Genomic DNA, 14,800 nt, shown 5'->3' with positions numbered 1-14,800 from the left:
GAAGTCACTCAGAAATTCTACAAATATTAAAAAGATAAATAGAACTATGAATATTTCTATGCCTAAAACTCTTGAAGATTAAATGTAACTAACATAATTTTTAAGAAATGTAATCATTAAAAACTAGTACAGAAAGAATACGAACTGTCTTATGTATGTCAAAGAAATTAAATCCAGAACTAAAACCTTCTCACCAAGAAAATACCAGGTCTTCATGGTTTCAGTTGTGAATTCTTCTAAACATTTAGGAGAGAAACAACACCAAATTTTCAAACTCTTTCAGAGACTAGAAAACAGAGTACACCTTCCAATTCTGTTTATGAAATCAGCATAATTTTGATATAGAAGATTTAAGCAAAAAAAATAAAAGAAAAAGTGGAGGCTTATCTTTTTCATGAACATAGATGCCCTAAGCAAAATATTACTGGATAGACTTCAGTATTATAAAGAAAAGGTTAAAACATGAAAAATGCAAGGTAGGTTTAATATTTCAAAATCAGGAATTATAATTCACAAACAAAATAAAGGAGAAAAATATTCATATCAACAATTGATACAGAAAAAATACTTACATTTGATAAAATTCTATACCTTTTCTATGATAAAGACTTCTTAAAATAGCAATAAAATGAAATTTCCTTAATCTGATAACTGATATCTATGTAAAATTTATAATTATTTTTATACTTAAGGTTTAATTACTAAAGATTTTTCCTGAGATAAGACATATTTTTTTTTAAATGAAATTACTAATAGTATCTGACATTATTCTGGTGATCCAATCCATTAACATAAGAACAGACTAATAATAGGATTTTAAAGAAAGAAATAAAATTATTATTGTTTCAGGCAATAAGATTGTGTACATAGAGTATTTTTAAAACACACTGGATAATTTTATAGCTAATAAATTTTACAAACTTGCTAGTTTAAGGTAAGACTTTTTAAATTGTGTTTTTATACATACAGGGAGCACACACCAATGGAAAATAAAATTTTTCCATGATTATTTATGACAGCATTTAAAAACATTTAACGAACACTATGCAAGATCTCCTCCAGAAGAGCACCCAGGACGATACAATGAGAGGAATTTCACATTTTAAAGACCTCAATAAATGAATATACTTAAAAGACTCAGTACTACTAACATTTTTTGTCTATTTCTAAACTGAATTGTAAATGTAATGCAATCAAATTCAAAATCCCAGGGGGAGTCCCCTCAGCCCCCGCCCCCCCCCCAACAAAACTGACAAACTGATTCTAAACCTTAAAGGAAAAGTCCAGGAATTAATGGCTAGGGCAATTTTGAAGACCAAAGGTGAATGACTTAGAGTACAAGACATAAAAATGCATTATAATAGACCAATCAAACTGGATGGAAATTCTATATCCATTCATATATAGTTAGGAGATTTATGCAAAAGTGCCAACACAATGTCCTGGAGAAAAAGTGCCAACATAATGTCCTGGAGAAAAGATGGTCTTTTTTTCTTTTCTTTTTTTTTTTTTTTGACAGAGTCTCACCCTGTCACGCAGCCTGGAGTGCAGTGGTGTGATCTCGGCTCACTGAAACATCTGCCGCCCGGGTTCAAGCGATTCTCCTGCCTCAGCCTCCCAAGTAGCTGAGATTACAGGCGCCCGCCACCATACCCTGCTAATTTTTGTATTTTCAGTAGAGATGGGGTTTCACCATTTTGGCCAGGCTGGTGCTGAACTCCTGACCTCGTGATCTACCTGCCTTGGCCTCCCAAAGTGTTGAGATTACAGGCGTGAGCCACCATGCCCACCTGAAAGGATGGTCTTTTTAAGAAACAGTACTGTGTCAGGTTAATATACATTTTTTAAAAAAATGAATCTTGACCCCTGCTTCTTACGAGATGTTTTCAATATGCATTAGGAATCCAGAATGCTTAAAGATCTTTCAAGTCAATAAAGATAGATGAACCACTTTTAAAGTTTTTAATTTCAAAGCAGGATAAATTCCTGGAATAGATGCATCACGAAACAAGATATAACTGTACAGTGATTATGTGAAAATGTGGTTAATATCATTGTTTGTCAGAGAAACACAAATTAAAACAACAATAAGATTCCACTATGTATACCCAGTAGAATGATAAGTAAACAAATGAAATTTGAGCAAAGAAGAGGAACAATTAGAATTTCTGTATTAAGTTGTAGATATACCTTAGTACAAGCACGCAGAAAACTGTCAGTATTTATCAAAACTGAATGTATGTATACACTTTGATGTACCAATTCCACTCCTTCCAAGAAAAGAAATACATGTGTTATCAAAGAAAAATGCTGTGAAGACGTTCATAGCAGTAATATTCTTCCTTCAAAAGACAAAATCTCATCAATAGTTAATTAAACTGCCATATATCCACAAAAGGAATGTTATACAGCAATACAAAAGAAAATAACCTATTGTACTTATTGTATTGCGACACACAAAAACATGGGCGAATCTACCTTCCATAATATTGAAAGGAAGCATCCAGGTACAGAGGAAGATAGTCTGCGAGATTTCACCCACATAAAGTTCATCCATGCAAAGCGGAGGGCAACAGTAGTCAGAATTGTGCTGTCTTTTGGGGAAGTATGTCATGTTTGAGACAGGGCAGGGGAGGTAACTATATCTGTAATCCTACTAATGCTCTATTTCTTCATCTGCATGATGGTTTTTAGAGTGGCACGACTTTTATAAATTAGTTGAACAGAAGATTTAATATTTGTACGCTATGCAATATTTATATTATACTTCAATACACATATTCACAGAAATATCAATTAGGACTCAACAAAGTGAAAGATACAGAACTGAGCTTTTTCTCAAAACCATTTAATAACCACATATCAGATTAATTTCAGTCCTTGGATGAAACTCCTGAAATGAGCATGGGTGAATCCCTTGCTCTAGCGTCTCATGCTCACACACACCATTAGTTGCACAGGGTGAGGCTGGCATAGGATTGGGAGGAAGGAGGAGGGTAGGCAGTTTCAACATAGCTTTAAAGTAACCACGGCACTGACTTTTTAATTTAATTTAATTTTACTTTATTCTCTTTGGAGATGGGATCTCAATCTGTCTCCCAGGCTGGAGTGCAGTAATACAATCACAGCTCAATGCAGCCTCAACCTCTTGGGCCCAAGTGATCCTCCTGCCTCAGCCTCCTGGGTAGCTGTAACCACAGGCACACACCACCATGGCTGGCTAATTGTTTTTTCATTTTCTTTTCTTTTGTGTGTGTGTGTGTGTTTTTTTTGTAGAGATGGGTGTCTCATTATGTTGCCCAGGATGGTCTCAAACTCCTGGCCTCAGGTGATCCACTAGCCTTGGTCCTCCAAAGTGCTAGAATTACAGGCATGAACCACTAAGTTCAGCCAGAATTGACTTTTGATAAGATGGGTGGAGGGTGGGGTGGTGGATGCGCTCTTGTTCTCATGAACTTTTTCTGTGAAAATACGTATTTGATTTCCTAGGGAGTTGGAGGAATTTCTCATTTTCTCTCTCCTCTCTGTCCTCCTCCCTGCCCGCAACATCTATGAGTGAGCCCCAGCTTCAGGAACATATACCCACTCCCTGCCTCCTGGTTTTGGGCAGGCTCCTGTTCCCTATTGGTGGAACCAGCCTTGTTTTTACACAAAAAACAGCTCCTAGGATATAGTATTTTTGACCCATTTTTACTACTGCATTTTCAATTGATTGGAATAATTTTCTACAAGCAATTTCTCTTTGAATTTTTAGGGCCTCATAATTAAACTGGCAAGTCATTTGGGAAAATGTAAACATGCGATATCACCCTTTTTTATACCCATTGCTCTAACATCATAGAACTCTTCAGACACAAGTCACGTGTCCAAATAAAGGCTCTAAGCCAAATGATCTTGAGTTAGTCAAGAATGTATGGAAAATATATTTATATATTATTTGATCTTAGAAATCTGCCTAATGGCTATAGTCATAAACAAATTACACATTTTAAGTGCAAAGAAACATTCTGATAAAATAACTCTGATTTTCAAAATTGCCTCAAAATGAATTAAAGTCACTATGATGCAATCCTTCAATTCAGAATTTTAAAAAGGTTTTTAGAAGTTTGCCTTATTGTTTTTTTAGTCATTTGATACAAATATGCATGACTAGAGCATATTACTCTACATTATTCAATGATATTTAAAATTTTGTACTCACCATGGAAGAATAAATGGGAAGTTCCTTATATGGGTTAACAAGCAAAAGAATGTCCCCAATGAATGTCTGTGAAAAAAAGGATGCAAACAGTTCATTATTCATATAAATAGCATCTTTAAAAAACACAAATCATACAATTTAAAAGCCATTGTATGAAATATTAAAAAAAAGAAAAATCTACTTTAATATTTTGTAACTTTTTAATATTTCACAATATTTTTAAGTTTGGAATTAAAAATATTAAATGAATTAAATAATTCAAATTAAATAAAATAGGCTTTATTTCACTGAGCATATGAGAAATGAAATAGCTAAATTCTAAGAATTTCTTTTCTTAAAAGATTCTGTGAGGACCAAACAATGAAAAAATATAGACTTAAAACATATGACAAAATACCTATGAAAAAGTCAATGGGGTAACAAATTCTGTTATTCTGCTACAGAATAATAAACTGCATAAGAGAGAAGTCAGTAAAGCACAATTATCAAATAAGATACTTTGTTTCAATTAAAAAGTGACAATGAGATACAAAGGCACAAAGTACAGATGGAACAAATAAAAATAATAAAATGATACATTTAAACCCAAACAACAGCAACCACAGCAATTGTAAAGGTACCAAATAGTCCAATTAAAAGGCAAAGATTATAAATTGCATTAAAATATGAAAGATGACTACTTTAGAGAGAAACATCCTAAACATATAGAATAAAAAAAAGGAAAAGAATGAAGCAAGGTATGCATGCAAACAATAGTAACAGCAAAGAAGATGACTATGGAAATAATTAATTTATAGAAAATGTGCTTTTGGAAGCAGTACCAGAAGTAAAAAGAAACATTTCACAGTAAAATGATAAATCAATCAGGAAGAAACAACATTTCTAAATTTCTAGGAGACTAAAATCTAGCATCATATATATAAAGAAATAACATATAAGGAGAAAAACGTGAGTTAACAATGATAGTGAAACATTTCAACCATTTTTCTTAGTAATTCATGGAACAAGCAGACAAGATTTTAAAGTAATAATTACCGCATTGACCAATTGATTTATATGAAACACTGTTACTGACAAGTTGAACACTGGCTTGTTTCCTTAAACTTTAAAGATTTGAGTCACACAGAGTATGTTCTATTACGGTAGAATTAGGATAGAATATTGTCTCCCGAACTCTGTGTGAAGGGTCTTAATGTCATCCACCAGAAAACTAACTCCAAATAAACGTTTACCTTTAAAAAAAGAAGAATATTGTATTGTGTGTTAAAAATTAGCTAAGAGAGCAGAGTTTTGGTGCTCTTACTATAAAAGAAAAAGGTAACTATGTGAGGTGATGGGTATGTTAACGTGCTTGACTGTAGAACTCATTTCACTAACTGTAAGTACATTAAAGCATCATGGGCAGGGGCAGTGGCTCCGGCCTATGATCCCAGCACTTTGGGAGGATGAGGCAGGAGGATAGGAGGATTGTATGAGCCCTGGAGTTCAAGACCAGCCTGGGTAACACACTGAGATGCCATCTCTACAATTTTTTTTTTTTAATTAGCTGGGCATGGTGGTGTATTCCTGTCATCCCAGCTACTCAGGAAGCTGAGGCAGGAGGATCACTTGATCCTGAAAGGCTGAGGCTGCAGTAAGCTGATATCTCACCAATGTATTCCAGCCTGGGTGAAAGAGTGAGATCCTGTCTCAAAAACACAAAACAAAAACCAAATCCAAACAAAACTCATGTTGTAGCCCTTAAAAATATACAATTTTAAAAAAGGTTATTTTAATTAAAAAGACATTGAAGTCACTAGTCGATACCCAGAAAATCACCCAACATTTTGAAATTTTACAATATATTTGCAAATAACTAATGAGCTAAAAGGAATTAAAATGCAAATAAGACTATTTCTATTATAACATATCGTAACTTGTGGGATGCAACTAAAGGTCTACTTAAGATAAAAATTATAGCCTAGAATACATGTTAGAAAAGGAAAACAGGAGTGATAATTAATGATCTAAGTATCGACTTCAAGGAGTTTAAAGAATTGCATCAATTATAAAGAAATAAATGAGTAAAATAAAATAATATCAAAGCAGAAATCAATGGAACAGGGAGAAAAAAGCCAAAAGGTGATCCTTTGAAAAATGTACAATTTACCCCAGCACAACTGATTCAGAAAACAAGAGGAAATGCACCAACTACCAATAGCAATCAGTAATATGACATCAAGACAGATCCTACGGACATAAAGACAGATGAAGACAGTATTATGAACCATATTGTAGCCACTAAATTTAGAAATTTAGGTCAAGTAGACAACAATCCTAGGAAAATACATCATACCAAAGCTAACACAGTAAGAAACAGAAATTCTAATTAGTTATTTCCCTATAAAGTAAGCAGAATCTACGTCTAAAATATTTTTCCACAAGGAAAACTCAGGCTTCACTGGTGAATTCTTCCCAACATTGATGTACAAAATAAACAAATATTCTATAAATTATTTCAGAAGATAACAGAAAAGGGAACACTTCCCATTTTAAGAACCCCACGTAAAATGGACATTAGAATCTAACAGGAATATCGCAATAAAGAAAAATGACAGGCTGAATTCTCTCACTAAAATAAATGTAAAAACCCTAAGCAAAATATTAACAAATTGAGTCCAGCAATTTAGTAATAATGATAATACATCTCAAATAGCTTTTATTCTAGAAACGCAAGGCTGATTTCATGATTGAAGATCAACACTTGTAACTAATAATATTAAAAAAAAACTTAAAAAGACATATGATCATCTCCATAAATGGAGAGAAAGCATTTAATAATATCCAGTGCTCATTACTGATTAAACAATAACTCTGAAAACCATGAATATAATGAGATTTCCTTAATCTAATGAAAAGTAATGATACCTATGGCATAGCTGCTGCAAAGAACTTTCTTAATGATGAAACACTCAAAGCTTTTTTTCTGGGATTGGCAATGGATAGGGCATTTATTATTGACATTTAAGTCTTTTTAGTGAAGTTCTATCTCATGAAACAATGCAAGAAAAAAAGGCATAACTTTTCTAAAAAAAGAAATAAAAGTCATCATTTGCAGACTAGATGGCATTGATGTAGAAAACCAATGGACTCTTGGACTACAGGCGCCCGCCACCTCGCCCGGCTAGTTATTTTGTATTTTTTTTTTTTAGTAGAGACGGGGTTTCACCGTGTTAGCCAGGATGGTCTTGATCTCCTGACCTCGTGATCCGCCCGTCTCGGCCTCCCAAAGTGCTGGGATTACAGGCTTGAGCCACCGCGCCCGGCCAGGCTGAGGCAGGAGAATGGCGTGAACCCGGGGGGCGGAGCTTGCAGTGAGCTGAGATCCGGCCACTGCACTCCAGCCTGGGCGACAGAGCAAGACTCCGTCTCAAAAAAAAAAGAAAACCAATGGACTCTTTATGTAAATTAATACTGACATATAACTTTAGCAAGGTTGATGGATAAAAAGTGAATATGAAAAAATCAAAATTGTATTCTCTAAATATTACCCATGAACAATTAGAAAATAATTTTTTCTTCTTATTTTCCATAAAACAAACAAGCACACATTTATTATGTCCTCAAAACGTGAAGAATGCAGATAAGCAAATTTAATAGATATGGGAAAGACTCCTGCACCAAAAAATAAAAATTGCTCCAGAGAAATTAAAGATGGCCAATAAAAGGGCTACACCGTTTTGTGAAATGAAAAATGAAATATTGTAAAAACCTCAATTATTTCCACTTACTCGACATATCCGATGCAATACCAATAAAAATCCAACTGAAATCGCTAAATTAACTTTACAGTAGACATGAATCAAAGGTCATGATTGGCTAATACATGTTTAAGAACAAGGGGACTTTCTATTTGTCAGGATTGACTATAGCTGTAATGATCAAGATATTTGGGAATTTGTTTATGAACACATGGACCAATACAAAAGAAAACAGATTCCAGAAAACAGACCCACTCCCTGGGGTCAACTGTTTAGGACAAAGGTGCTGTGGCCATGCAGCAGGGAGACACATATGGGAAAAGTTTTAATCTGGATCCTCCTCTTTGACCATTGTGAAATCTTTTCCACATGGGTAATATACTATGCCTTGGGTTTGGGCCATAATCCCCAAAGACACCATCCTAAACAACATAATCCCTCCCGGATGCCGAAATCCCAAAAGAGCGAAATATCTGAAGTCCCAAATCCTCAAGTCAAAATCAAGATGCAACTCTTGTGCATACAACCAAAAACACAATAATCCTTTCCCTAGAATTCAGCTTTCAGGATTTTAACATTCAGAATTTTATTATTTCAGGATTGTGATTTGCAGGATTACAGATGCTTGGGATTTCGGACTTTGAGGATTTTGATTTTTGGGGATTTCGATCTTTTGAGATTTCAACATTCTGACTTACGGCATTGGGGGATTGTGTCTTTCAGGATTATGATCAGCACCAAAATACCTTAAATGTAAATGCTAAAATAATCACATATTGAAAAGAAAATGTAGGAAAACATTTTCATAACCAATGCCAAACTTTCTTAAACAGGTCACAAGTATGAACCCTAAAGAAGCTGTAAAATTGTATACTTTGCTTCATTTAAATACACTATTTGAAGAGTACAACACAAGCCATAAACTGGAAGAAAATGTTCTCAATATGTATGTTTCACAACAAAAAGAATATCGTGAATATATAAAAATTCCTATATATCAAGAAGAAGAAGGAAAACCCAATTTTAATGGCACTATAACTGAACAGGAAATTGACAAAAGAAGATAATCAAATGAACAACAAACACATATTAATATTTTCATTTGTTAAATCAGAGAAATAGAAATTAGAACCACAATAAGCTACCACTCCACAACTGCCAGAATAGCTGGAATTTGAAAAACCATTAGTGAAACAAAAATACCATTTATGCCAAAAGCAATTGGGTCACATCTACCAAAGCTGAACATATTTTATGATGCTGGCATTCCACTCCTAGGTAAAGATCCCACAGAAATACTTATGTGGGCCAAAAAAATAAAAAGGTGCAAAATTGTTTATATTATTCATATTTAGTAGAAAAGTGGAAACAAGTCAAAGTTTCCTCAAGTATAGAGTGGATAAATTAGAATATACTCATATAGTAGTTTATTGTACATAAACAAAAATTAGTAAATGCTTTTACAAGCAACAGTATAGCTGAATATTAGAAACATAATAATGAGATGAATACTACAAAACAGATTGCATGTATATACAGTTAAAAAACACAGACAAAACCAATCTATCGGTGTAAATGTCAGAATATTTTGTAATGACAAGCGTGGATTGGGGGAGGACTTCTCTCTTCTATTACATTATGAAGTTGCAGGTTACGTAGGTGTGCTCATGAAGTAAAAGTTCATTAAGCCACACATTAACAAGTTGTGCATTACCTTGTTTATATGTTGTTATTTACCACAACATTTATGGAAAAGAAGGCTTGCTCAGTATTCTAGACCCAAGTAAATAAGAAAAGAAATAAAAGTGAAATAATACATCTGCAGAGGACCTTACTAATGCAGTATCTGAAAACTCCTGTTAAATTCCAGAGAAGAAAAATGGAGCTAGAAAGCAGATTGTAAGTGACTTTAGAAATCTGTTGATTAAGAAAGATGATAAATTTTAAAATCAATTAATACTTCTAAAATGGCATTTCTCCATTGAGGTATAATTTTTAGATGGGTCTAATTATTGAAGGAATTTCAGACTGTCTTTGAAAGTATATTTTCTCATAAAGAAAAATGGTGTATAATAATGTGAATTTATATTATTGTAAAGTCGTAGAGTATAACTTTCTATAAATAATCAAAACGAAAGAGGCTGTTTAGATGAAATGGAGCATTTTAAGGGTACTGCAGAGAAATAATTTTTCAAATTGTAAAAATCATGAGAATTCATTCAACTCATCTTTCTAATATATTAAGGTTCTTTCCCCCAACAGCTTACTTGTTAAGTACTCAAAGGGGTCTTTTAGGTGGAGTGGAATGATTTGGAACTACACGGCAGGTGTTGCATAGCATAGCACAGTATATCATAGGTGAAGCTCCGGATAAATAGGCAAGGGGCACTATTAACTCAAGGAAAGTGTATGCATTCATGTTACTTCAAATATCCTTCAGGTGAGAGAAACCTCAATCTCTGACACCAGCTTGTCAACATTAGCCTCTTGAAATGCTCTTAAAAACAGGACCTACAGTTTACGTGTTCCCTTTTCTGCACAACCTTGCCAGCGTCTATTGTGCTTTTGACTTTTTAATAACAGCCATTCTGACTGGTGTGAGATGGTATGTCACTGTGGTTTTGATTTGCATTTCTCTAATGATGAGTGATGTTGAACTTTTTTTTTACTGTTTGTTGGCTGCATTTTTGTCTTCTTTTGAGAAGTTTCTGTTCATGTCCTTTGGCACTTTTTTGTTTGTTTGTTTGATATGGAGTCTCACTCTGTCATGCAGGCTGGAGTGCAGTGACGCTATTTTGGCTCACTGCAACCACCGTCTCCCAGGTTCAAGTGATTCTTCTGCCTCAGCCTCCCAACCACCTGGGATTACAGGCACCCACCATGACGCCTGGCTAATTTTTGTATTTTTAGTAAAGACGGGGTTTTACCATGTTGGTCAGGCTGGTCTCGAACTCCTGACCTCAAGTGATCCGCCCGCCTCGGCCTCCCAAAGCGCTGGGATTACAGGCATGACTCAGTGCACCCAGGCTTGCCCACTTTTTAATGAGGTTGTTTTTCTCTTGTAAATTTAAGTTCTTTATAGATGCTGAATAGTAGACCTGTATCAGGTATATAGTTTGCATATATTTTCTCCTATTCTGCAGGTTGTCAGTTTACTCTGTTGATAGTTCTTTTGCTGTCCAGAAGCTCTTAAGTTTAATTAGATGCCATTTGTCAATTTTTGCTTTTGTTGTGATTGCTTTTGCTGTCTTTGTCATGAAATCTTTGACCATTCCTATGTCCAGAATGGTACTGCCTAGGTTGTCTTCCTGGGTTTTTATAGTTTTGGGTTTTACATTTATGTCTTCAATCCATCTTGAGTTAATTTTTGTATATGGGGCAAGCAAGGGGTCTAGCTTCACTCTTCTGCTTATGGTTAGCCAGTTATCCCAGCACCATGTATTGAAGGGGGAGTCTTTTCCTCATTGCTTGTTTTTGTCAGCTCTGTCCAAGAACAGATGGTCACAGATGTGCAGCACTACACTCTTGTTGGGAATGTAAATTAGTTCAACCATTCTGGAAAGCAGTATGGTGATACCTCAAAGGGCTAAAAGCAGAATTACCATTCCACCCAGCAATCACATTACTGGGTATACACCCAAAGAAATATAAATCACTGTACCATAAACACACATGCACACAAATGTTCATCACAGCACTATTCACAATAGTAAAGACATATAATCAATTTAAATGCCCATAAATGACAGATTAGATAAAGAAAGAATGGTACATGTGCATCACGGAGTACTATGCAGCCACAAAAAAGAATAAGATCATGTCTTTTATGGAAACATGGATGGGGTTGGAGGCTATTATCCTTAGCAAACTAACACAGGAACAGAAAACCAAACTCATGTTCTCCTTATAAGTGGGAGGCAAATGATAAGAACTTATGAATGCAAAGAAGGATGGGAGGTAAACGGTAAGAACTTATGAAGGCAAAGAAGGAAACAAGTCATTAGGGTCTACTTAAGCAAGGAGGCTGGAATGGGGGAGAGGAGCAGAAAATAAAACTATTGGGTACCGGACTTAATACCTGGGTTATAAAATAATCTGTACAACAAACCTCCAGGACATGTGTTTACCTGTATAACAAACCTTTACAACCCAAATCTAAAATAAAAGTTAAAAAAAGAGGCTCTGCTGCATCAACCTGGGTCACCCTGAGTGGCATGTTAAGTGGCTGAAATGAGCCAGACTGTGAACTAGGAGCTGTCAAGCAATGCTTTATTGCTCTGGTTTGCTTTTAGCCAATTACAATATATTTGTTTCAGAATTCTTTTGGCTAACCAGATGTTACAGGAGGTCTTGTGTTTATTTTGTGGGGTTTTTAAATTAGTCTTAAGTCCTACTAATGTGCTTGTAAAACAAATACTTCCAGCAAACTTCTTTGCTGTCCATAAAGGAATTTGATTGCATATTCTGTTCTCTCTGGCGCTGCTGGCGGTAAGTATTCAGAGAATGCAATGCTTGTATTCTGTGCATTTCCTGGAGAGCATGTATCTCATCACATGCATTTCATTTTCTGCTTGAAGGTTTGAGAACTTCCTAATGCTGCCAACTGTGGAAACTCCCTAATCTAATGTCCAAATAGAAGGTTATACACTTAGTAAAAAGGCAATTTGCAATCTGTGTTGAAAGATCATACTATAAAACAAATCAGACTGTAGCAAAAAGAGATGAAAATCCTGGTCAAATGATTAAGTCAGCTAAAATATTTTATCTTGGCTCTGAAAAAAGTCATTGCTCAACCCTCAGTTATTTGCTATGGATAAGTAAATATTAACTTCTTTCACTCATTTAAAAATAGGGACTTGGTTGAGGAAGTCTACTCATTTATTCAATATTTATTGGGAATCTATTATGGGTCATACACAGCAGTGAACAAAACAAGAATTCTTTCCCTTATAGAACTTGCATTCTAGTGGGTATGGGCATGAGAGAGAGAGAGAAAGAGAGAGAGAGAGACAGTCTGTGTGTATATGGAGAATCAGCACATGGTATTTATAAGAATCTAAAGAAGAAAAATATACAGTATGTTAGAGAGTGGTAAGTTTGTGGAGGAAAACACATGAAGGCAGAAGGATAGGAAGTGCATTTTGCAATTTAAAACAGACTAGGGGGCTGGCCTTCAGAAGCAATGACACTGATATGAAGACCAGAAGGGAGGGAGGAATGGGCATATGGTGGTCAAATTACTCAGGCAAAGGCCTGCACAGAAGTGCTGGCCACACTCATGAGACACCAAGGCCAGCTACGTGGCCAGGGCAGAGGCACCCAGGGGAGGGTGCCAACATCTGACATCAGAAATTCAAAAGGCAGGGGGAAACCATTGTGGCTTTATGAGCCTTTCCTCAGACTGTAGCTTTACTGAGTGAATTGGGCATCCTTTTAGCAGAGAAGTGTCATAATGCAATGTACATTCTAACACTGTTACTCTGGCTTTTGTGTTGAGGATAGACAGAGGGGAGGTCAAGAGAAACTCAGACACTTATTTGCAGGACAAATAGGCATCTACAGAACTCTCCACCCTAAATCAACAGAATATACATTCTTTCAGCACCACATCGCACTTATTCCAAAACTGACCACATAGTTGGAAGTGAAGCACACCTCAGCAAATGTAAAAGAACAGAAATTATAACAAACTGTTTCTCAGACAACAGTGCAATCAAATTAGAACTCAGGATTAAGAAAGTCACTCAAAACCACTCAACTACATGGAAACTGAACAATCTGCTCCTGAGTATCTACCACGTACATAACGAAATGAAGGCAGAAATAAAGATGTTCTTTGAAACCAATGAGAACAAAGATACAACATACCAGAATCTCTGGGACACATTTAACGCAGTAGAGGGAAATTTATAGCACTAAATGCCCACAAGAGAAAGCAGGAAAGATCTAAAATTGACACCCTAACATCACAATTAAAAGAACTAGAGAAGCAAGAGCAAACACATTCAAAAGCTAGCAGAAGGCAAGAATTAACTAAGGTCAGAGCAAAACTGAAGGAGAAAGAGACACAAAAAAATCCTTCAAAAAATCAATGAATCCAGGATTTGGTTTTTTGAAAAGATCAACAAAACTGATAGACCATTAGCAAGACTAATAAAGAAGAAAGAGAGAAGAATCAAATAGACGCAATAACAAAAGATAAAGGGAATATCACTACCGACCCCACAGAAATACAAACTACCATCAGAGAATACTATAAACACCTCTACGCAAATAAACTAGAAAACCTAGAAGAAATGGATAAATTCCTGGATACATACACTCTCCCAAGACTAAACCAGGAAGAAGTTGAATCCTTGAATAGATCAATAACAGGCTCTGAAATTGAGTAAATAATTATTGCCTACCAACCAAAAAAAGTCTAGGACCAGACAGATTCATAGCCGAATTCTACCAGAGGTACAAGGAGGAGCTGGTACCATTCCTTCTGAAACTATTCCAATCAATAGAAAAAGAGGGAATCCTCCCTAACTCATTTTATGAGGCCAACATCATCCTGATACCAAAGCCTGGTAGAGACACAACAAAAAAAGAGAATTTTAAAGACCAATATCCCTGATGAACATTGATGCAAAAATCCTCAATAAAATACTGGCAAACTGAATCCAGCAGCACATGAGAAAGCTTATCTGCCAAGATCAAGTGGGCTTCATCCCTGGGATGCAAGGCTGGTTCAATATGCGCAAATCAATGAACATAACCCAGCATAGAAACAGAACCAAAGACAAAAACCACATGATTATCTCAATAAATGCAGAAAAGGCCTTTGACAAAATTCAACAGCCCTTCATGCTAAAAA

The 14,800-nt window shown here is 35.4% G+C and overlaps 1 protein-coding gene across 1 annotated transcript in view; it reads right to left on the bottom strand.

Moving 5' to 3' along the window:
* The window catches only part of MYO16 (myosin XVI), a 653,675-nt gene that overhangs the window by 362,813 nt on the left and 276,062 nt on the right, over positions 1-14,800 (bottom strand). The window contains exon 12 of the mRNA XM_011933947.1: positions 4,202-4,267. Coding sequence (XP_011789337.1) covers positions 4,202-4,267 — 66 coding nt within the window. The remainder of the gene's footprint in view (positions 1-4,201; positions 4,268-14,800) is intronic.

This window comes from Colobus angolensis, unplaced genomic scaffold (assembly GCF_000951035.1).
Source record: "Colobus angolensis palliatus isolate OR3802 unplaced genomic scaffold, Cang.pa_1.0 Scaffold13, whole genome shotgun sequence".
NCBI lineage: Eukaryota > Metazoa > Chordata > Mammalia > Primates > Cercopithecidae > Colobus > Colobus angolensis.
The sequence above is the reverse complement of the archived record's forward strand: the minus strand, read 5'-3'. Positions and strand labels throughout refer to the sequence as shown.